This window comes from Poeciliopsis prolifica, unplaced genomic scaffold (genome assembly GCF_027474105.1).
Source record: "Poeciliopsis prolifica strain line A6 unplaced genomic scaffold, Auburn_PproV2 SCAFFOLD008, whole genome shotgun sequence".
In the NCBI taxonomy this organism is placed as follows: Eukaryota; Metazoa; Chordata; class Actinopteri; order Cyprinodontiformes; family Poeciliidae; genus Poeciliopsis; species Poeciliopsis prolifica.
In genome coordinates this window covers 6,853,794-6,875,885 of record NW_026562383.1, presented here as the reverse complement: position 1 = coordinate 6,875,885, position 22,092 = coordinate 6,853,794, and the positions used below count along the sequence as shown (strand labels likewise).

General features: G+C 40.9%; 5 protein-coding genes across 10 annotated transcripts; 1 reads left to right on the top strand and 4 right to left on the bottom strand.

The window, feature by feature from the left end:
• Window positions 1-12: 12 nt before the first annotated feature.
• On the bottom strand, window positions 13-3,466 carry pecr (peroxisomal trans-2-enoyl-CoA reductase). Its single transcript, XM_055033164.1, has 8 exons — window positions 3,320-3,466; window positions 2,817-2,950; window positions 2,561-2,726; window positions 1,431-1,512; window positions 1,245-1,341; window positions 1,061-1,171; window positions 705-816; window positions 13-593 (listed from the first exon to the last, which is right to left on the bottom strand). The coding sequence occupies exons 1-8, from the start codon at window positions 3,429-3,431 to the stop codon at window positions 511-513; spliced, it is 897 nt and encodes a 298-aa protein (XP_054889139.1). The 5' UTR covers window positions 3,432-3,466; the 3' UTR covers window positions 13-510.
• Window positions 3,467-4,316: 850 nt separating this feature from the next.
• rpl37a (ribosomal protein L37a) lies at window positions 4,317-7,015 on the bottom strand. Its single transcript, XM_055033168.1, has 4 exons — window positions 6,950-7,015; window positions 6,197-6,325; window positions 5,980-6,062; window positions 4,317-4,478 (listed from the first exon to the last, which is right to left on the bottom strand). Exons 1-4 carry the CDS (start codon window positions 6,950-6,952, stop codon window positions 4,415-4,417), a joined length of 279 nt encoding a protein of 92 aa, XP_054889143.1. The 5' UTR covers window positions 6,953-7,015; the 3' UTR covers window positions 4,317-4,414.
• Window positions 7,016-7,245: 230 nt separating this feature from the next.
• Window positions 7,246-10,406, top strand: cfap410 (cilia and flagella associated protein 410). Its single transcript, XM_055032837.1, has 7 exons — window positions 7,246-7,448; window positions 7,570-7,588; window positions 7,690-7,736; window positions 8,028-8,257; window positions 8,672-8,822; window positions 8,907-9,003; window positions 10,059-10,406. Exons 1-7 carry the CDS (start codon window positions 7,372-7,374, stop codon window positions 10,218-10,220), a joined length of 783 nt encoding a protein of 260 aa, XP_054888812.1. The 5' UTR covers window positions 7,246-7,371; the 3' UTR covers window positions 10,221-10,406.
• A 99-nt stretch (window positions 10,407-10,505) lies between these two features.
• orc2 (origin recognition complex, subunit 2) lies at window positions 10,506-17,434 on the bottom strand. 2 transcript variants are annotated; one of them, XM_055032829.1, is made up of 15 exons: window positions 17,058-17,434; window positions 15,662-15,820; window positions 14,919-15,002; window positions 14,718-14,798; window positions 14,594-14,625; window positions 14,446-14,506; window positions 13,636-13,970; window positions 13,439-13,548; window positions 12,634-12,766; window positions 12,464-12,560; window positions 12,245-12,391; window positions 11,990-12,161; window positions 11,102-11,163; window positions 10,867-10,985; window positions 10,506-10,786 (listed from the first exon to the last, which is right to left on the bottom strand). In XM_055032829.1, exons 1-15 carry the CDS (start codon window positions 17,125-17,127, stop codon window positions 10,703-10,705), a joined length of 1,746 nt encoding a protein of 581 aa, XP_054888804.1. In that variant the 5' UTR covers window positions 17,128-17,434; the 3' UTR covers window positions 10,506-10,702. The 2 variants fall into 2 exon arrangements, with proteins under 2 accessions (XP_054888804.1, XP_054888805.1); XM_055032830.1 differs by having other exon boundaries at window positions 14,446-14,503.
• A 351-nt stretch (window positions 17,435-17,785) lies between these two features.
• zgc:162816 (uncharacterized protein LOC571260 homolog) lies at window positions 17,786-21,824 on the bottom strand. Of its 5 annotated transcripts, none has more exons than XM_055032836.1 (10): window positions 21,771-21,824; window positions 21,284-21,503; window positions 21,011-21,140; window positions 19,744-19,894; window positions 19,356-19,536; window positions 19,008-19,126; window positions 18,794-18,920; window positions 18,624-18,686; window positions 18,406-18,548; window positions 17,786-18,116 (listed from the first exon to the last, which is right to left on the bottom strand). In XM_055032836.1, exons 2-9 carry the CDS (start codon window positions 21,427-21,429, stop codon window positions 18,419-18,421), a joined length of 1,047 nt encoding a protein of 348 aa, XP_054888811.1. In that variant the 5' UTR covers window positions 21,430-21,503; window positions 21,771-21,824; the 3' UTR covers window positions 17,786-18,116; window positions 18,406-18,418. The 5 variants fall into 5 exon arrangements, with proteins under 5 accessions (XP_054888811.1, XP_054888806.1, XP_054888807.1 ...); XM_055032831.1 differs by having other exon boundaries at window positions 18,443-18,548; XM_055032832.1 differs by having other exon boundaries at window positions 18,443-18,548; window positions 21,284-21,476.
• Window positions 21,825-22,092: the final 268 nt, after the last annotated feature.

The following is a 22,092-nucleotide window of genomic DNA, read 5'->3' as shown; positions in this document are numbered from 1 at the left end:
ACGAGGTCAAGCTGAAATATGGATGAAATTTATATAATTGATGGATGTATGAATACACTTTTCCTACCTCTTCCCATACTTATCTAGACCATAAAAATACTAAAATACTTACATAACAGATTACATTACTATTTTTAATCTCAGGTAAAAGTGCAGACTACCCATATTTTATTCTTTACATTTTCCAAACTCTTAGTGTTTAGCACTTTTTAACTCCCATTTGTAAAGCACTTGTGTGTTAATTAAAAAGAAGTATGGCATTACCTTTAAAATAGCTGAAAATGGTAATTAAAATATTTTTAAGCACATTTCAAATCTTATTGCCATCTTTCCCAAAAAACGTTGCACTCATATTGCTACTTAATTATATAAAAATTTGCCCACAATTTTCCCATTCCACAAATATATACATTAGGTTCGATCCTTAAGGGTCTGGTGTTTTACCATTGTGGCTGTACTTCTGAGGTACTTGCCATCTAAACATTAGCTGTTTGCATGTTGTGGAATGTGTTAAAGTTTGCTTTGTGTCTTGAGCAGTTCCTTCAGAGCGTCCAGGTTTTCCCCCGGTGGAGCGTCAGGCCACGAGCTGTGCTCTGCACAAAAAAACACACAGAAACAATCAGCTCACTCTAAAGTGCATCGTGTACAAACAACCTTAGAAGGTCGACAATCTAAGCGTGGCTGCAATGACGGGCTGCACATACCGGGTATCTCCCACAGGGAGTGGTAAAGGCTTTGTCCTGCATCCACTCTCAGGGTTGCCCCAGAGATGTACGAGGCACCAGGAGACAGCAGGAAACAAACAGCAGAGGAGATCTGAGCGACAAAAAGTGGAGTTTTGTGGCTTTAAAGGTTTTATAGTTAAATATTCCTGCAAATTTATTTAAATACATTATGGCGTGGGTATTTTTATAACATGAGTTATAATACAAGCGTCTGGGCTGATAAAAATTTTTGTCTTCAATTAGTAGTTTTATTGGACTATTTGTGCATTCCAACACAATCTTTGACACATGTCTTTCCCATAGCAATATATTTATATATTTTAAAAAGCACACACCTCTTCTGGCACTCCGAGTCTCTTTGCAGGGCTGAATGGGACGGACATCTTGAAGAGGTGCGGTCCAAGCTCCTTATAGTTCTCCATCGCAGTTTTGGAGAAGATAGTTCCCTTAAACCAAACAAATACCCCAGTCACTGCAGCACAAAAACATAGACTCCGATCAGCTCGTAGCTTCACGTACAGGTGCCACAGCGTTGACTCGGACTCCCGAGGACGCCCACTCGACGGCCATCGTCTTGGTTAGGTTATCCACAGCTGACCTCGCTGCTCCTGTGTGCCTGTCAGCGAGAGGCAACGGCAGGACGTGACAGGAAGTGTGCAGAAACCTTTCACATCATTAGTCAGTTTGCTGGTGAACGCGTCTTACGCCATGCCTGGGAAGCCTTTCCACATGTCAGCGATGATGTTGACGATCACTCCTCCTTGCTGCTTCATCCAGGCTGTGTAGACTGAGAGAAAGGACAGGGGGTGATCATGTAGAGAACTCAGTGTCTTGACACAAGTGTTTGTATGCCCTGAACGTTTCCACAATAAAACAAATGTTTGTCGTGCCTGTCAGACTTCAAAAATCTATAATTATTCATCTACTTTGCTGCAATTGCCCTCTACTCTATCATGGTCTGTCACAGTAAGAGCTGAAATGATTAGCTGAATAAATCGGGATAAATTGATTTTTGAAATAACCGTCAACTAATTTAGTAAACAATCAATTGTTAAATGGAGTGTAAAAACTTTAAAAATAAAAGAGCAAGATTAAACTAAAACTGTACAAAAAATATATACATTTTGCATTTAAAATAAGAAAAAATCTGCTTTGTCTAAATGTGCTACATAGAGCTCTTCAAGTGACATAGTTTTCTTCACCTGGTTCAAATTCTGTACCTAAATCAAAAATCTCATATTAAGCACCTTTTACTAACCAACTGTTAATCATGTAATCCAAAAAATAATCAACAGGATCTGAATTATTTGCATTTGGCTTTCTAATCTTGTACAAAGATGAATAAGATTACATCCAAACTTAACATCTGGAAAATGTTAAGTTTTATTTGATCCGATTATTCTGATAATTGGAGCTACGGTGCACCAATTGCAGTTTTCTGGACAATCGCCAATTAAAGATCTTTAAAAAGTCTGACCTGTGATTCCGATTTTGACCAATACTGATTTTTTTTTTCTTCTCGAATGTTGCTAAATATAGCAAGACAGTTGATTAGTTGGCAACAGTGAGGTGCCTATTGACAACTGCAAACTTGCAGGCATTATCTTGTGGTTTGTCAGTCAAACTTCTCTCATGGGAGAGTAAAAGAGGACCCTGACTGATTTGTGAACGTTTCCAGAGGTAGATAAAATCTGTGTTTAAGCTCATTTTCACATGCAAGTATCGGCTGATCACAAATCTTCCAAAGTTAAGGAAATTGAGCCAGTTCATCAGTGCACCCCGATGACATACAATTCCAATAACATTTATCCTGTAGGTGCCCGACTTGAACTTACCCTCCTTGCAGCAGTAAAAGGTTCCAGTCAGGTTGGTGTCTATCACAGCCTTCCAGCCTTTGGAGGCTATTTTATCCACTGGGCTGCTGAACTGACCCCCTCCGTTGTTCACCAGGTAGTCGATCCTACCATACCGCTTCAGCACGGAAGACACAAGAGCCTTCACCTGTCACAGAAAAGCAAGATGCAACAGTCCAGTTGCATCCTGTAAAGCAGTCACTGGGGCATGCAGCGAGGTCTGAACATGTTCTCTTGCCTCCTCCTCGCTGCGGATGTTACAGGGAACCGTGGTGACACTGGCGGGGCTGCTGGGGGGGATCCTCTGCCTCATCTCCTGAGCCGCTGCCTCCAGCCTCTCTGCCTTCCTGCTGGAGATCACCACGCTGCAGCCTGCAGGCAGAGCAGCAGCAGGAGGTCAGAGAGGTCACGAGAGACACGATGACGTGAAGCTGATGACCAGCAAGATACAACGAGGTAATGACAAGTCCTTGTGTTTATGTACATCTGCCTCTGAATCTAACCTTTATTTGCTCTTCTTCTGCTAAATATGACTGTAAATACAAACGGTCATATTTAACTGACTGTTAAAGGTGTTTCGTAACAATCGCACCGCACGTGCTTACTTAGACTGATAGGGTACATTGAAGGTTAATTATTACCCAAAGACATGTATCTGTAGCTGGTCGCCAGACAGGTATGGAAACATCAGCCGAGTTTGTTAAAAGAAAATTAACTTTTTTTTAACAGAACTAGTCTCACCCAGCTCCAGCAGCTCCGCAGAGATGGCTTTACCGATCCCGGTTCCTCCGCCGGTCACTATCGCTACTTTGCTGTTGAACAAGCCCGGTCGGAAAACACTGGAGGCCGCCATGTTGGTTTCTACTCGGAGTGACAGCTCTTCCCCGAGTAACAGCGCCCCCGTCCGGACGCACTCCGTCACCACCCATGTGGTTTTGAAGACGTTTATTGGCTTCGGATGAAGTTTTAAACTGAATGAACATTGTTTTGGTCTTACGAAATGAAGCACAGCGAGCTAATAGTGTCACGATTTAAATGCCGTTTGGCAAGCAGGTCACCAAAGTGTGTGAAAAGAGAAAAATAGCACAATCAACATTTTCCCAACATCAGAATCGGTAAATCTGACCAGGTCTGCTGGTCAGTTGAACTGAAGCAAAGGTCGTCGGTCGTCAGACTTTGTGTGGATTTTATAAGTTTGATTCACTAAGATGTGCAAAAAGAGCATATCGTGGGACAGGAACGCATCAGCTCAGAGCCCAGCTAACAAAAGAAACTGAAGCTTGTTGAATACAGTGGCTTTACATTGAAACAAATAAGCAGCCACTACAAATTCCCTACACTGGGAACCCCTTAAACCTGCAGAATCTAACTTTTAAAGACATGACTTATTATATATTTGTTACAAATGACACTTTGTCAAGATGGCATAAGATAATCTCTTGGAAAAAATACAACTGAACCACAGATGGTCTTTACTGATTTTACCATTTGAATGTGAGATTTTAAATTGACCCAGAAGCCTGAGCAGTTCAGCTGCTAGGATCATAATTACACCAACATTAGTGGTTAAAAAAAGACGACTGAAGACTAAACCGTCCTTCATTTCAATCAAGAAAATTCAAATGACAACTTTTCAATTTGAAATCTGCTGTGCTGACACACTTCTTCTTAATAACCAATCAGTGAAGCGCCACCACAAGTTTTTCTTTAGAACACAAACATTACAAAGACACAAGGATCTCCGCTCCAGACTTTTATTTTTCGATGTTGAGGCCATGTCTAGTTCGGCTGAAATAATAGAAAACAAAGTCCCAAATCCAGCAGCAGTGCTCTGGTTTACTGGTCCTTCAGTTCCTTCAGTCTCCTGATTGCAGACTTAACTGTGACAGCAGACGTTGTGCTGCAGGAAACAGAAATGACAAATATTAGAAACGCTGAACACCTTCAGCATCCAGTTATTGTCCATCAGTGTAAAGACACGCTGATGTGTCTCTTGTAGATATTTTTTACAGTTTCGCTGTAAAAACTGTTATATTTTGGACATTTTGTACCCACCACAGTTTAATTTATACCCAGTTTGGGAATATTGTTTTGGCAACAGCTGATTTAAAATTAATCCACAAGGAGTTGAAGTTATGTGTGACACAAATAAATAATTTTAAAAAAGATGACGTAAGGGTACAAACTGCGAGCTATGGAAACAAATGGGTGAATTTTCAATGATTAAGATACCAAACAGCAAAAACAAAACCAATCAACTAAAGTTGGATTGGAAAAAATAAATATCAAGAGAATTTTTTTACACCATTTCCACACCAGATCTGATTGTAATTCATTTTTCTTCTCACTTTTTACCCCTAAAAACTATAAAATTACAAATGACTAAATATTTTCAAAAACTAGCTTTTATTTCCATCATTCCTTCTGTGAGAATTTTTAACGACGAGAATACAAGCAGAAAAAGTTGGACAAAAAAAAAGTTGTTTTAATGAGAAAATAAAACTTTGAATTATTAGGATTTATGCGAGCAACTCAGTCAGTGTAGTTTTCTTAGAAATACACTCATTTGCAAAATTACGCCCTGTTCTGATATTAATTTGATATCTGGTTGAGATGAGTATATATATAAATATATATGATATGGGAAAAGGTATGCCAAAGTATAACTTCGTAAGATGCTCAACATTTCTCATGTTAATTTTGGATTTCTCAGATTATTTTAACTATGGTTGCACGACGATATTCTTGCAATAGTATGACTTTATTCTCGTCATTAAATTAAAAATAGCAAAAATATCATTCTGGCCCTAATATTCCACTGTAGAGTTGACCTGATTTTATAGTCGATACAGATATAAGTTGTAAAAAACGCTTGTCAAACAAGATGGTGGCTTTGGGCAGAAAACCATCATTACTCTTATAGTGAACAAGGCGTTCATTGGTAAAAATGAAAAAAAATTCCTAATGTTCCAAAAATGAAACATGCAAAAACCAATAATCAAAAATTGACTCATCACTCAGCCCTACAATCCTGTTTGTTTGTTGTTGTTTTTTAACAACATAATCACTCTATAAGGATCATTTTGTCGTTGACATCACACAAGTCCAACCAGCTAAATCCCAGGCTTGGCGTGCTTTCTGCGCATGCGGTCAGAATTGAGGACGGCGTGTGAATAACAACTTATCGCCCTTCATATGAGGAATATGAACAACACGTGTGATATTGTCGTGGCTTTAAAGTTCAAATGCATTTACTTCTCTAGCAATAATAAAAAAGAGGTTCCCTTCCATCCTTGACCAATAAATCCAAACATTATCTCTTTTAATAACCATCTGTGAGGTTCCAACCAATGACACTCGAGTTAAGACGTGCAAAGAGCAGGGAGAGAGAAGCTGCATACTTGTATGTCCAGGCACCACCAGCCACAGTCTTCCTGCAGGACCCACAGTGCCAGATGCCGACGGCCCTCCTCTTCATCTTGGTCTGTGGATAAAGAGCACAGGAATGTTTTCAAGTTCTCCAAGTGCAACATCCTCATTTTGTTTCCGTACAATTTATACCAATGCCGTCCCAGAGGCGTTTGCTCTGTTGACAACCCCCCAGACGTTCACACTCACCTTTCCACAGAAAGAGCAAGTATATTTAGCATGCTGAGAGATTTCAATCTTCTTCACCATCTTCCTCAGCGACGCGCCGTAACGCGTGCCATATTTACCAACTATCCCCACCTTCTTGGTGCGCTTGGCCTGTAGGGGGGGCGACAAGAAACAAAACGATTGTTAGGGAGAAATGTACCATCTTCACTGTGACAAGCAGGTTTTATGCAATTTCTGCGATTATTGAGTAACGCGCGTTTTCAGTTCATCCCATGCAAGTTCGGCACATTGCAATATACTTTATACTACCTTAATGCTAGGACCAGAAAAGTCAAAGCACCCTGAAATTGGACTAAGCGGGCTGCTGTAGCTACACATACATGATAGAAGCCTCTCATAACTGGGCTACCCCACTCATTTAAACCCAACTATTTCAGACCTGTTTTCAAACAGTAACGCGTTAATTTAATGTGTTGTTGAACCTCTGAAAAGACGAGGACGCTATCTTCTAGGGACTGACGCTAAGCTGTCGCTCAATATAATGTAACTAGCCGGCCTGGTCTGATGAGCAAAGCTAAGGCGGCAGCCATTTCTGTGTCAATGAGTCCGAAAAAACATCGCGTTTACAGTCGATACAACCACCAAACAAACACAAATAATATTCTGGACGGAAAATCATGATCCCCACAAAACTTCAGCAGGGGCAAAAATAGTGATTACACCACTAGAATTATAAGATTGATTCAGATTGTGAAAGGAGCAGGCTAAGCTCACCATCGTTTCAGCGGAGACGTAGGTCCAAAGAGGGAGAGGTTACTGCGCAAGCGCGATTTACTGAAGTTGCTCGAGGGGCATTGTGGGATTTTGAGTGTTTAGACAAGACAAACACTAACTTTACGCTTTAAATATTTTCAAAACTAGGGTTATTTTAAAAATAATTTATTTCGGTGTTTAATAGCACGCGGGGTTTATAAAAAAGAAAAAAAAATTGCTATTTTTTTTTTCTTTTGAGCCGCAGTAACCAAGGACGCGTTGTTGGTGACGCGCATGCGCACTAATGTTAAAGACGCCAGCTTTTCTCTGTGCAGCGGAGTTGAGATGTTTGGCTGATGCTGTCATGAAGCAACCTGTGTTGTTTGTTAATATACATTTCATTGATAATATTACTAATTTTCAGGGCGTGTAGGCGATAGGCAATGAAGCTAACGCGGAAGCTTGTTCTTGCTAAGGCCAAGGCCTCAGACTTGGAAAGCGTGAAGAAACTAAACTGCTGGTAAGAGCTTGAACTGATCACATCTTTTAATTCACACATTCCCTACATGTCAACGCCTGTGTTGGTTAAGATGAACTGGCTCCATGCGTTGAGTCTGTGCTGACATTGTGTTGTTTTGCAGGGGATGCAACCTGACTGACGTGAGTAGGCAAAGTTGTGTGGACACCTCAGTGAATTATGTTGACCTTTATGTACTTCAAACAAATAATGATCATCTCCATCGAATTGTATCTCGTTTCAGATTTCCATATTCTCTCAGATGCCCAGCATTGAAGTGTTGACTCTCAGGTTGGTCAAGTTAACTCTTTGCTTTCTTTCTCTGCAACCTTCTTGTTAAAGTTCTGAACCAGGCTTTTCTCTTGAATCAACCAAAGTCACTCTGAATGTCACTTGTCACATAAAAAACAACAAATCATGGTCATTTTTTAAAGTTTTTTTTACTGTTTTGTTGTAAATTATTTATTCAAGGTAACAGACAGATCAGTTCTTTTTGAACACCTCCATTTTCATTTTCTTTCCATCACATGTCCAGAACTATTTATTATGATTTGCTTACTACAGTGCTTTTTCCCTCTGCAGTGTGAACAACATTGCGTCTCTGTCTGCCTTGGCTGGCTGTCAATCCCTGAGTGAACTGTACCTGAGGAGGAACATGATTCCTACGCTCTCAGAGCTCTGTCATCTACGTCCGCTGACGCGCCTCCGAGTTCTGTGGTTGGCCGAGAACCCCTGTTGCGGTACCGATCCGAGTCGGTATCGGCTCACCGTGCTGCGTTGCCTTCCTCGACTCCAGAAGCTCGACAATCAAGGTGATTTATGTCACGTTTCTGCGCACAGGAACATGACGTCCCTCTGTGGCGGAGGGCAGTTCTAGCCTAGATGTCAATTTATTTTTGACATTTTCTCATAATCCTTGGGATGTACAGTTCTTGCAAAAGTAAAAACAGTCATTGTACTTTTCGACATTTTGTTAAACAAGACAAAAACAAAGTTTTTGTGTCGACCTTCCTCTGCAGTTATTGTTTTACATTTTTTTGTACGCATGTGTAAATTACACCCAGTTGGGCAAAAACAATTCCTGAAGGCAGTTGTGGCACGCCACACTTTTCAGATTTTTGCTTAACCTGCATCTGTAATGTGGCAAAATGGAGGTGAAAGGAAGTTTCGAAGGTTGCAAACACTTATGCGAGGCACTTTCCTCGTCTGACCTTTTGTGTGTTCAGTGGTAACCGATGAAGAGGTCGCGCTCGCTCTAATGGAAGGTGACGAGGTCAGCACACCCACCGGCAACATCCACAGCCAGCTTCCCAACAACGGCCTTCCCGATGCAGAGACAGAGAACGACCCACTCAACTACAACATGGAGGAGACCAAGTAGGTTCCTGTGACTTTTCAGAGCAGTTTTAACCCTTACGAATGAAGACGTTTCTGAAATTCCTTTTTTTAAAATTCTGACAGCAAAATCAGAGAAGAGCTGGGAATGAAGCCTCTCTCCAGAGACAAATTCTCCTCTCTTTCCTCTCCATCCACCATGGAGAAACCAACAATGAAAAAGGTAGCATCTGCAAGCATTACCCCCACTGGAACCTGTTTCACCAATTCAAGACCATTATGAATCAAATTTAAGACTTGTATCTTAAATTTGATTCATATGGAAGCGACTTAATAGCGAAGATGAAGGATGTCCACCAAACTGGCAATAAATTTGCACTTACACCAGATCACTAGGTTGCATTTTTTAGCTAGCTAATTGTTTTGTCCTCATCTGTCTCCACTGCAGGAACCAGCCCAATGGTTCCTAATATATCTGGTTGTTAGCTAGTAGGAGTATATTAGCAGTAGCCTCAACTGCTACGAGTCACAGAATGCAATGAAGCGACTCAAACCAAGACTACAGAGAATGTGCGAGTCACACCACAACAAAATTTAAGAGTTTTAACATATTTAAAGCCAACTTGCTTTTTTTAAAAAAAATAAAAAAAAGTCAATTTATGACATTTTAAGGGCTTAATTTTGACAACTTTCTATGGATGTGGGGGCACCCCGGGAGCCCGGGAGATTAAAGAGGACGTACAGCGCAAAATCCACTTTGCACATTTCTTTTACTTCCATTTGGGTTCCTACTGCTTCTAAAAAATAAAAAAAAAACCCTAGCACTGAAAGTAAACAAAAACCATTCAGCCAGTTTTTGGTAATGTTTTTTTCTTTTAGTGTCTGGAAAACAAGCCGTTTTAGAAATCTCTGGATTTTCACTTCTGCCAGAAAAGACAAGTGTTTTGTTGTTGACTTACCATCCAGAAACTGTTTGCATTCCTGTTGGTTGTGAAGGAGGCTCCACTTCTGCTTTCCAAAGATGTACAGTTGTATAATTGCACATCTGTTTGCCGTCATTTCCATTTTTGAGTATAAACTTTGAGTTAAGCAGCAGCTTATTTGGATTTAAAGTGACAGGAGGCCCTAAAACAACCCAGAACTGAAGTAAAGTCTTGTTACTAGAGAATAATTTTGTGCGAAAAATGTACGTTTTGTATAACATATAGTCCTATCCTAACCAGATCAGTGAAGCTCACTAAGTCACTGTTAAAGTGAGGTACTGTGCTTTTTTTCCAGACCCACATCCTGGATGCGGTCCTGCTTCTGCTGAGGGACCTGGATGAAGAGGAGCTCCACGTGGTGCACACCGCCACGCAGAACAGGCTGCAGACCTACACACTGGATTCAGGAGACGGTCCGAGATCGTCGTCTCAGAAAACTGCAGAGATCCAGCACTAACTATATCCACAGCATGCACTCAGAACGATACCCCACTGCCCTCTCTTCCCACCTCCAGCACCAATCTCAGGATTCTGAACCCACACACACGTCGCCTCCCGGTACCTTCTGCTCGTTTACGTGTACAGTTTCTGATTTCATTTTACTGCCGCGTTGCATTTTTGTGGCCCTTAAGGAATTCTAATGTCCAGCTGCACGACTTCACGCCTCGCAAGAACATAAGAATGTATGTTTTGTTTCATGCGCATATCTATTTTCAAATTAAAAATAATGTTCAGCAATAAGTTAAGTCATGGTGGCTTTTAATGATTTAGATTAACACTGAAAAAAATGTGAATATCTAACCATAATGTGGATGTCACAGTGCAACGGTGCATTCAGAGCTAACACTTCAACTGTTGAATCAACTAGTGCCATCTATCAGAACCAGTTCATGTCAACTGCAGGAAAATTGCAGATCATGATTTGGAAGTCGTGTCCTTTCAGTCATCATTCTCGTTTTCTACGAAATCAATCAGCGTGTGCGTTTCCACAGCAACGATCAGGTATTCTACTCCATCTGCGCCCTGGTGGAAAGCAAACAAAGAAAACATTAAGGACGCAATACAGAGTTTTTTTTTCCAGGAGTGAAGTTGGGGAAAGTAACCTTGCGTGTCCGGATCAGCTTGTGGTCTCTGAACTCTGTCAGCTGAGTCCTTAACGTGAGGTCAGAGTTCACCAGGAAGGCCTCTCGACAGCGCTGGTAGAATTCTTGGAATGACAAGCCTGCACTTGGCATAATGAAATGTTTAAATCATCAAAATGGTGAGGTTAAAATTACCCCTCCCAAAAAAAAAAAAAAAACTATCCACAACGTTGAGCTTTTGAACCCGAGTGCGTACCTGAGTAGGAAGGATTGTCTTTATTTTCCAGCTGGAATTTCACCAGCAGCTTGAAGATTCCTCTGCAAAAAGAGAAGGAACGAGTGGATGAACTCTAATAAAAGTATCGGTTAAAATAAAATTAGATTTTTTTCTTCCCATCACTTAAAATTTTTCACAACAAATTGGAGCAAAACTAAAACCTCAAATATAAAAAAAAATAAACAAAAAAACTTAAAGTCCTACCCCAACCTCTCCACCTACCCTTTGCAATTAATTTACACCCAAAGTTGGGAAATCACTACTTGACTTTAGTCTTAATTCATTAATTAATTTTTCTCTAGTAACATTATCAATGTAACTGTCCTTTAGTGGGAATTTCCATCATATATGATAAGTCAATTCCTTTCACGTAAACAATACAAGTTTTGATAGAATTTATGAGCTTGATGTTTTAATCAAAAGTTGAAAGAAGTTGTAAAATCAATGTCTTGTTGCCATGGTTGCACACAATGGCACACAATTTCAGACAAGAACTGTTCAAAAGTAAGAAAGTATGAGGAAACTCTTTTTAGCTCCACAGCATCTAAAACCAGAGTGAATAATTGTCCAAACATCCACTGCCACAACCAAAAAGCAAATAAGAAGTTGAACAGTTTCTATACTTTTTCTACTTTCTCAGGAGTTTTTAGTCTTTTTCTATATTTGCGGCACGATGACAAACTTTACTGAATAAGAAGAAATCTGAAGCAAACCCAGACTTGAATTTGGAACAACAGGTCAAATGCACATTTAGGGGCACAAAACTAAGTTGAACCTCACTTATCTTGCTGATAAATTCCCCCGTTCACCACTTCACAGAAAACACCCAACAAAGAAGTAACTCATCAGGTCTTTAAAACAGTTCACCTCGCGTTGGGCGTCAAGCTGCGCAGCACGTGTGTGAGGGAGGACAGAGCCAGCGCGCCCGTCTGCTGCACCAGGAGAGAGTTCTCGTATGACGTCTCCTCAGTGTAGTGCTGGAACGTCACACACTCCCACCACAGCCAGTTAAACTGGCTCTGCTTGAACTGGTCCCACACTGGAAACATTACAGAAACCACTTAATGTTTCTGTAAGAAAACCGCATTCATCAATGCTTCTAGCTAAACTCCAGAGAGTCACCTAATGGGGCGTTGATGTGGTCTATAGAGGCGACTAAGTGCAGGTTTGGCAGCGCTGCCAGCTGCCCCAGTGCACTCTGGGTCTTCTCTCCTCGCAGCATCGGCCCGTCAATGTTGTGGATCAGCAGGTAAATGTGGAGATCCGGGCCTGTAGGTGACATGGGAGGAAATGTGAGTTGAGTCCGACTTGAGAGGAAAGCACTTTAACAAGCACCCTTACTGTCTCTGAGTGTCTGAGTGATGAAGTGGATCTGATCTGAGGGCGTACTGAAAGTTCCCTGGTGCTCCAGAACCTCACAGGTCAAAGAGTTTAATATCTAAATGAGACAATGTTGTAATTAAACTTTTAAACAAGTCATAAGGTCTTTTCTTCTTCTTTCGCATACGGACCGATTTGAGAGTGATGGAGGGGAAGAAGCCGTTGACGACGACGTGGATCTCCTGAGACAGATGAGACACCCGGAAGTCTTCCAACAAAGTCTTTTTGCTTCCCAAACCGTAAACCAGCACGCTGAATCCCAACCTGCACACACACACACACACACACACACACACACACACACACACACACACACACACACACACACACACACACACACACACACACACACACACACACACACACACACACACACACACACACAGAGCCTTTTAGGCGACAAACTAACACAAAGCAGGACAGTGTTGCAAAATGGAACCGAAATGATGAATAATTGTTTTTTTATAAATAAAAATGTGAAAGGTGTGGCTTGCATTTTGATTCAGCTCCCTCAAGTCAATCCTTTGAAAACAAATCATTTGCTGCAATTGCAGCTGAAAATCTTTTCGTGCCGAAAACAAATGGATGCCACATTTTTCTGATTTTGTTTATAAAATTGTTCGAAATCATTTAAAGTGTAACCAGTGGCGCCCCCAATAGGTGAATTGGGAGGGCCATGGCACCCTACTGAGAAATGTTGGCCACCATACTGTCACCCCGGAGAATCACGATCAAATCATAGATTAGAATAAAATAGAAACATTTTAATGTCCCGCAATATTGAGGTGCAACAACAACAAATTGTTCTTAAAGTTTTAAAAACAATAAATAGAAAATAAGATTAACAATAACAACAACAGTAAATACAATAAGAAATCAGTAACTCAGACCTTGAGGAAAAACAGAATGAGAGTCAGAAATGAGAGCCACACTTACTGTAACTGTAACATCCATTTGGTGAAGTGCTGTCTGTGTTTGTTGTGCAGCTCCTGGATCTCCTTTGAGTAACAGGACGGTTTACCTTCTAAAAGACGAGCCAAAGTCTCCTGGGGAAAAATACAAACAGAAAATCAGTTTGCACGACAGCCATAAACATTTATGAGGTTTTAAAACCCTGAATGTGACCAACCTACCCTGTCTAGTTTAGGGGTGTGCAGGCGCTCGAGGGTCCGGTCTGACGTCAGAACTCTGGAGCTGCCGTGAGCCTCAAAGTACTCCTCGGTCATGGTGGGCTGGTTAACGTGTTCGGTTGCGTTCTTGCTTTTCTTGGCAGGAGTCTTATAGAGAGCTGCGGACAAACCTTTAGTAGGAGTTCTGTGGTTTTTCTGGATCTCTTTTTCCTCTTTATTTATTTTCTGTTTGTCCTTTAGCCAATCCTCTTCCTTGTCGTCGTCCCCCTCTTCCTCTCCATCCTCCTCGGAGTCAGACGGCGAGAGCTCACTGTCGCTGTCCGACTGAAGGCTCGCCGCTGAAAACATCCAAATGGTGGGACATTTACATATCATGCTTGCGAAAATGATTCACATCCTTTTACTCAAATTGCAAACTTAAATGTATTTTGTTGGGATTTGATGAGACACAACACAGAGTACAAGTGGGAAGTTGAAGAGAAATTATGAATGACCTGTGATTAACCTCATGGCGTTGAGGACAATTTACTTTTTTAAAAGACAAATTCAAGGCATTTTAAGGCCTTAATTTTATGTACATGAATTTAAGACTTTTTAAGGATGTGTGGTGGTAATTCAGAAGGGACAAATAAGCTTTTATTTCCTGTTGAGTGTCCCATTTATACATTACTTAGTGCTGGTTGGTCACAAGAAATCATCAATGAAACACATTGAAGTCTGAATTTCACCTGGCAATCATGAAAGATGTCAGTGTTTGTGAAAAAACCTTCAGAAGGCTCCATGAAATATTTCACTAAAACATGCTGTTCTTACTTGTTAGTCTCTTTCTGAGCCTGTGTGGCGTTGTGGAGACAAACTGGACCTTCTTGATCTGCTTTCAGAACCATAAACCAGGGCTGGTTAAGAGACCAGGTAAATCTCAAAGCGTATTTTAAATTACGACTTGAGTTTGGGGTCCTACCCTCTGTGGTGTCCTGATTTCGCCTTTGCGGTCTAGTCAAAGAGAGAGAGAGAAAAAAGTATCATCTTAAAATAAACACAGGATCTGGTTGATCCCATGTGAGGGGGCGATGTTCTGGACTCACGTCGGCCTGTCCGCGTCGGGGTGCTGGGTTCCGCAGGACCGAAGCTCACGCTTTTACCCGGAGTCCGAGCCAGCTCGCTTGCTGCGTTCACCAATAAGCCGTACAACACAAAGCGTCCGTTACGAAACGTGATAAATCCAGCTCAACAAAAACATTAAAATAAAAATGGAATCACTTTTAGTGGAAACCAGCAGATCTCACCAGTGTTGGCCATGCTGCTGCCACGTCTGATTTTCTGGAAGGTAAAAATGGAGGCTCCAGCCACTCCGGAGAGGCCATCCTCATCTTCAGCAGAACAAAACGAGAACATACTTCTCTTTTTAAATATTAGGGATGTAACTAATTATTATTTTAGTCATCGATTGTCAATTACAAAAAACTAGCACATTCTGCAGATTTTAACTTAAGCCTTTTTTTTTAACACAATATTAGAAAAACACAAACAAACAATTCAATTCCTTATTTAAATTAGAAAATAAACAATTTGCCTGAGACGCGGTAACATTTCTCTGGTGAATGCTTGATCATTTGCAGCAAAGAATGTCTCTACAGCTAAAAGAATACTTCCGGCATGTAAAAAGCTCAGCCGTTTCAACTCAACTCACCAATACAGTGCAGAGATGATCCGCTGATTATTTTTGGACAAACTGTTTAATAACAGATAGCAAAAGGTACTAAAAAGATGTTGCACAGTTTGACTTAATTACTGCTCTGACTGTGTTGTTCTTTCAGCAAAGATTACTTCAATAACTGATTCATCATGTTTAATGATGAAACGATTATCTGATGAATCGTTTCAGTAATTGTTCCTGAAATGATAATTATAGTAATTGTTCCTAAAAGTAATAATTCTGTGATAGTTCAGTCTGCACACAAAGCTAGTTATGCCTCTGTCGTCATCAGACGAGCCAATTAAGTCTGGGTAAAGAAGCTGTGTGCGTTACCTTCATCATTCTCTGTTCCCAGAGATCGGATGTAGCCCTGCTGATCGTAGACTCCGTTTTCCTCCTGATCCAGCTGCTCATCCTCTTGGTGTCCCCTTTGTCCAGCGAGGCTCTTAAACTTCACCATCCTCTGGATGCCGCCGGCGTCGCTCTGCACGTCTTTTTGAGGCACAGCGCACACAGACAAAAGGTCAGAGGCAGAACTGGTGCAGCCCGTTTGAATTGGTGGATTTTCAACTTGGCTTTTTGAACACAGTCCCCAAGTTCTCAATCGGAAGCTTTGTTGAGTTCAGAAGTCTGTTTTTGTTCATTTTCCTGACAGATCTACCGAAAGTAATTGAATTTTGAAAATTTTGCATTTGGAAAAATCTGGTTTATGGGTTTCCACAGTGACGTCAACCCGCCCAGGGCGGCCATCTTGTTCAACAAGCATGTTTTACAGCTTCAGTTGATTTGGACTTTGAATTCGGCTCAACTCTACAATTTTTCTCACTTTCTTTGCTAAAAAAGGAGTAACAAATGACCGAAAATATTTTCAAAAAGTAGCTTTTATTTTAATAACTTCTGTACGATGAAGTGTTACACAAAAATAAAGTCGTATTGTTAGAAGAAAACAGTAAAATTTTAGAAGTTTTACACATAGTACTTAATATTTTAAAAGGCCCATTTTGAAGAAGGAACACAAACTTAGCTGTTCACATCCAATCCTGATAAATCTATTGAAGCTTTTCTCTCATTAAAACACAGTTTAGTTTTTCTCACTTTTAATGTTTTCTGTGATAAAATGGAATTCATTTCTGATAATGTGGCTCAAACAATTATTGTAGCTTGCCCCCCATTTCCCGTCACACAACTCAAAGAAGAGATGATTGGAATAAAAGCTACTTTTTGAATAATAATTTTGTAGAGAAGAAAGGGAGAAAATAACAATAATAAAAAAGATCGAAATAAAATCCGGCATGAAAAAGAAAAATAATCTGAGATTTTAATTTGTTGATTTAATCTGTTGATTTGAGTTCAAGTCATGGAAATTCATCATGTCTTTCACCACTGGTAGCAAAACACCTCCACAGTATAATGCTGCCACCACTAATAGTTTGATACTTCCTGTCACATCATCTTTTATAACTGTTTCCATGAGGATGATGATGTCAAACACAAATGCCAACTGATCTTGGACTGAATGCACAAAATTTTGCACAAAGTGCACCAGTTGTGCCAAGAAGAGTGGTTTAAATATTGGGTCAGATAATCCAACATGTCTTGTCATATGTGTGCATTATGTAGCCTTTTTGGATTAGGTGAACACCGCCACATATTCAAAAAGTTTGCCAAGCCGTTCAAGAGTTTGATTAAATATTCCTTATATTGCCAGAAAGCATAGAGAGCTCCTCACCCTCCTGTTTGTCCACGATGTGCTCCAGAACATCTCCATCCCCGATGAACTTCACTTCCAACACGCTCATTCTTTAGGATAAAACCAAACAAAAACACTCCAACACGGTGGCGGCGGCTCGCTGTTTAAAACTCCTATAAACAGCTGTCCGTTAGCGGCTACGTTTAGCCGCTAACGAGGGGTTTCTACTATGTTTCAGTGAAAAGTCATATTTACTCTGCTGTGTCATAAATGTAACTCCTTAAGAGAAAACGGACAACTAAACGCGACTTACTTGAGTTTGCTAAACAGACGCGAACTGGTTAAACTTAAGACGAAAAACTAAACTATACTGCAAATAAACATTTTAGCTGTGCTGCGGTGTGACAAGGTCTCGCGCCATTCTACTGAAGATTTTAAACCACGTGACAAGTGAAAGGTCGGGCGGTGACCAATGAGAACGCTGGTTTCACTGAAAACTACATTTCCCAAGTTGCACTTCAAAGTGCAGCTTGTATATCTATATTAACCACCCAAATGTGGATTCGGTTAGTCTATTGAGTCTTTAAATCTCACAGAAGGATGCTTACTTATTACCAAATTAAAATAATTCTCATCCATTTTTTTGTCTGACAAATTCACCAAGTCATGCTGCTTTTAAGTGAAATGCAACAAATAAATGTGTTCCTCCAAATAGAAGACCAAATGTTGCTGGTTATAACACACACACAAAGAAATCACAGAACAACTTACTTTTATAAATCGTTCTGATTTTGATTTATTGGAAATAAACATTTCCACTGCTCTTTTAGAGGCAGCACGTCGTGAACAGGGCTTCCACTGCTGCTCGCCATGTTAACTCACTACTAGTTTTATTATTGCAATCTATCTACGTAATAAGGAATGAGGCAACGTTCCCTCTCTCATAATCGTAGTTTTCTTTACGTTGACTCATCTCCAGCTTCTTCAAATGCAAGTCTGGACAGAGGTTCACCACCCTCGGGTGGGGGTCCACTTTCCCAGCAGGCGACTCTCGGAGTGCACATGGTACACAGGGTGCATTGCGGCTGCTGCACACGACTGCAAAGAGAGAAGTGCACAATTAAACAGGAAGACAGTGCAAGGCGAAGATAAATTTGTTGTTTAAATTTATCTTCAAAAGTGTATTTATTAAAAGGAGAAACCCATCCTGATTAACACAATAATGGAAGTAGGCTTGAATAAGTCTCTAGCAAAACAACGAGCAAGAAAAACAATGCATCATCAGGCATGCAAGAGCAAAAACAACCAATTGACAATACAAATCAAAGTGAAAAAGTAATAAGAAATTAAATAACCAAAATAAACAAAAATGAATAAAAATAATTACTCTTGATTATCAGTCACAACAGAGTCACAACACTGACATGATAGGGGATCAATGTGAGCAGAGATCCTATGGGGTATTTGCTGTAGTCCATTGGACCTGAGATGGGCTCCACTCTCCCATGCTCTTGAGTCATCGACAACAACCTAGAAGAAAACATATTTAATTAGTGAACCTGTCACTTTGGTTTAGGCCAGAAAGAAAGCGGAAACAGGTTTTACTTGAGGTCTGGATGGCCTTCGATCATGGCGTATCCAGAGGGTAGCTTTCCAGCTCCGTCCAAACTGAGAGGAACAATGTCAGAAAGTCTCAGGACATGTTTCCACCAGAAAAGGGATCTAGTTTGCAGCGTCAAATGAAAGTGGCTCAGAAGAGGATCTCGTAAAGCCACCTGATTCCCGTCCATCCGCAGTCGATCAGGAGCTGGTTTCTATGGGGACAGTGTCCTACGACCCTCGTCAAAACCCTCACAGCCACGTCTTCCAGACGGCACGAGCCAATCATAGACTGCTGGGCGTCTAAAACCCAACAAAAACAGCTTATCCTCCATGTTTTTTGTTTGTTTGCTTTCACAGCCACCATGCACCGACATGAAGCTAACCCACCGTAGAAGACGTAGTTTCCGGGATGCACCTCGCTCAGTTTTTCCATGTCCGGGACGGGATGACTGCAGGACGGGGTGGAGCCGATGCTGGACTTGCAGCTGATGCCAACAGCCTTCAGTCTGACAGGTGAAGAGAAGAAGAAAAACAATATTTTGTCAAAGTAGCTTTTATTATAGCTACATTAAATAACAATATTCTGCCAATCTTTTATCAATATTCAATATTTTTCTTTTTTCTGACATTCAGCCTCACACAAACACAATCACACACACACCGCTGTCACTCTGCGGATTCAAGTCTTCCTAAATTCAAACGAGTCTCAACCTTGTTTTGAAACTCCTGCCTTACTTTTCCATGAACTGCAGCGTCAAGCTGGTGGTTTCCTGGGCAACAGCCTGTATCTGCTCCACCCCTTTGCAGCTGTACGTGTTCCCACAGTGGGCGTACACCCCAGTCAGCTCCACGCCGTCCGCCTCCGCGATGGCCCGGGCCAGTCGGAGCGCCTGGGGCTCCGAGTGCAGGACGCCAGCTGCAGCAGAGAGCAAACTCAGCCGCCGAACGATCGGGAGCACTGGGGCTGTTGTCTCACTGCATTTTTGGTCTAATTTATAGTGCAAATATCTTAAATAAAACAAAAGTCACTCTTTAGCCAGATATAGGAGATTGTTTTAAGTAAATAACTCCTTAATATTGCTTAAATATTAAGGATTTGTTTTTTGCGTCCCGGCATGCCGACCTCTCCCGTTGCCACAGTCGAGCTTTAGCCACACGTGCCACCGCCGGCCGCCTTTCAGTGGCCTCTTCCTGAGCCGCTCCAGAGCGTCGGGATGGTCGAGCAGAACTTGGAAAAGGTCCAATCTCTCTGACAGAGCGGCACAGCGCTCTACCTATAAACACAGATGTTTAGCCAGGTGTTTCTTGGAGAGGCTCTGTATGGCATTTGGGAGCAAAGGGTGTCAGCAACATAGGAACTTGCAAAAGTGTTTACACCCAAACCTGTCGCAATAAGCAATAAATCAGTTAATCGCATAATAAACTGAAACGACTTGATCATTTCCATTTGCATGATTGTTTGTTTTTTCTTGTGTCTCTGTCTTTCTTTATTTTGGACATTTAAGGTGTTTTTCCATTTCCAGAGTTAATTATGTGTTAGAAACTGAAGTTTACTGAGCCTTTGACAGCACGTACTTGGCACTATTAACCTTTATGTTACTTGGAAATGGTCTCAAAATAACAATATTATTTGCTTTTTATCGCAATAACTTGCCGGACACTAAATTGTCCGGCAAAATTTGTTATTGTGACAAAGCAGCGTTTCACATTTTGTCATTTTACAAGCACAAAATTTAACATGTTTCATTGAAATGATATGTGACAGATCAACAGTCAATAGTGCATAACTGGGAAGAACTATGATTTTTTTCAACTCTATCAAACAACACAAATGTTCTTTGACATAAACCAGAGTTATTTGGCCCTCTCTACTGAACAAGAATTTGAAAGATTTTTTTTTTTTGCCAAAAATTCTGACTTTTTAGCAGGGATCTGATTAGCATTTTTTTTTTTTTTTTACACCAAGCATAAAGTTACAATTCGGGCATATTTTGGTAATTATGGCTGTAAAATTTGGGTCCCTTTTTGGAAGTAGATCGACTTGACTTTTTGACATTTGGTTCATGATTTTTTTTTTTGCCCAAAATAAATAAATAATTTTAAAAGAAGAAAAATCCCCAAACTAATATATTTTTTTTCAAGGCATAAATATTCAGATTATTCATGAATATTTATAAATGTTCACAATACCCACAAATCATTTTTCATAAAGTGACGCTGTGGGCTTAAAACCCATGGAGGGAACAAAATGACAGACTGCGATTAAGGGGAGTGAAAATATCGCATTGCCGATAATAATAACTATCGGCGACGCGATAGTTATTTTGCCGATGCCAGGTGTTGGACGCCATTGGAATGACGCGTCCAGCGGCGCGCGGACTGTTGAGTACCTTGTCAAAGGGAAGAGAGTAGGCATAGAGGATGTCATCAAAGCCATGGTCAGCATAGAAAGTGGCCTCTGCCAGGGTGGAAACCACAATGCACCTCCGGGATCCACCTGTCATGATGTCAGCACACTCACTGCCCCACACACACACACACACACACACACACACACACACACACACACACACACACACACACACACACACACACACACACACATTATAGCGTCCCTGATGGAAACGTCGGCTTCATCAGTGTCAGTCAGCGCGCTTCCATACAGGGTTTTGTGGGTCTTCATGTGGGGCCGAAGTTGGACTCCCAGCCGATGGCAGCGCTCCATCATCCTCTGCGCGTTCCTCTTCACTTTGTCCACGTCCACCACCAAAGCGGGGCTGCACAGGTCCGAAAGGGTCCCCCCTTCCATACTGGTAGAACTGGAGACCTTGCGCGCAATTTAATTATTACGCACGGCTGCTTCGAGTACAATCGAGGAGGAGTCTTTGTTTAGACACACACAAATATGTGTTTGATAAAGAAATATGCTCACATGCGACTTTTTAACATTTTCCCATGTTCTCATTTTCCTGCCTTTGATTGTGTAATGTAGAACTTTGCTCCCTGGAAACTAACTTGTTTTTTTAAATGATTTTCAGAGGTTTTTATTAGTCTGCCAGGGGCCGTTCGGTAACTCTACACTTGAACTAAATGCATCTGACCACATAAACATAGGCGGACCGATAACTGTGCAGAAAACAAAGGATTTACCTCTCAGAAGCAGAGATCTCACACCGCTATGTCACGAGCGTGTCCTCAGCTACGGCGTCCTTTAGGGGCCAAAACGCGCTAGCTTGACTCTTGAACGTTTTGTAGTTCATTTATTTCGGGGTTCATGTGTCCACACACCGACAGGTCACTTAAGTTATTGAATAAAATAAAATAAAAATAATTGCGACCGCCTGTTTTGAATGGTTACATTTTTTTTTCATTCCGCTCTTCTATTTTAAATAAGTTTCTGTCTGAATAATTGTATATAATAAAAGTAATTGACATATAGTTTTAAAACTAATTTTTTAAAAACATTATACTT

Excerpts from the sequence above, each read along its gene's own strand:
- orc2 (XM_055032829.1), bottom strand. The coding sequence starts at position 17,127 with ATGAGCGTGTTGGAAGTGAAGTTCATCGGGGATGGAGATGTTCTGGAG. Across the intron at positions 14,507-14,593 it reads AAATCAGGACACCACAGAGG|CAGATCAAGAAGGTCCAGTT; the intron begins GTAGGACCCCAA and ends TGGTTCTGAAAG. Across the intron at positions 11,164-11,989 it reads AGCTTGACGCCCAACGCGAG|AGGAATCTTCAAGCTGCTGG; the intron begins GTGAACTGTTTT and ends CTCTTTTTGCAG.
- pecr (XM_055033164.1), bottom strand. The coding sequence starts at position 3,431 with ATGGCGGCCTCCAGTGTTTTCCGACCGGGCTTGTTCAACAGCAAAGTA. Across the intron at positions 1,342-1,430 it reads AAAGGCTTCCCAGGCATGGC|GCACACAGGAGCAGCGAGGT; the intron begins GTAAGACGCGTT and ends TCTCGCTGACAG. Across the intron at positions 594-704 it reads CTCCCTGTGGGAGATACCCG|AGCACAGCTCGTGGCCTGAC; the intron begins GTATGTGCAGCC and ends TTTTTTGTGCAG.
- zgc:162816 (XM_055032831.1), bottom strand. The coding sequence starts at position 21,429 with ATGGAAGGGGGGACCCTTTCGGACCTGTGCAGCCCCGCTTTGGTGGTG. Across the intron at positions 19,127-19,355 it reads ACGCTGCAGTTCATGGAAAA|ACTGAAGGCTGTTGGCATCA; the intron begins GTAAGGCAGGAG and ends TTCACCTGTCAG. Across the intron at positions 18,687-18,793 it reads TGCGGATGGACGGGAATCAG|TTTGGACGGAGCTGGAAAGC; the intron begins GTGGCTTTACGA and ends TGTTCCTCTCAG.
- cfap410 (XM_055032837.1), top strand. The coding sequence starts at position 7,372 with ATGAAGCTAACGCGGAAGCTTGTTCTTGCTAAGGCCAAGGCCTCAGAC. Across the intron at positions 7,737-8,027 it reads ATTGAAGTGTTGACTCTCAG|TGTGAACAACATTGCGTCTC; the intron begins GTTGGTCAAGTT and ends TTCCCTCTGCAG. Across the intron at positions 8,258-8,671 it reads CCAGAAGCTCGACAATCAAG|TGGTAACCGATGAAGAGGTC; the intron begins GTGATTTATGTC and ends TTGTGTGTTCAG.
- rpl37a (XM_055033168.1), bottom strand. Across the intron at positions 6,063-6,196 it reads CTTGCTCTTTCTGTGGAAAG|ACCAAGATGAAGAGGAGGGC; the intron begins GTGAGTGTGAAC and ends CTTTATCCACAG. Across the intron at positions 4,479-5,979 it reads GGTGGTGCCTGGACATACAA|CACAACGTCTGCTGTCACAG; the intron begins GTATGCAGCTTC and ends TGTTTCCTGCAG.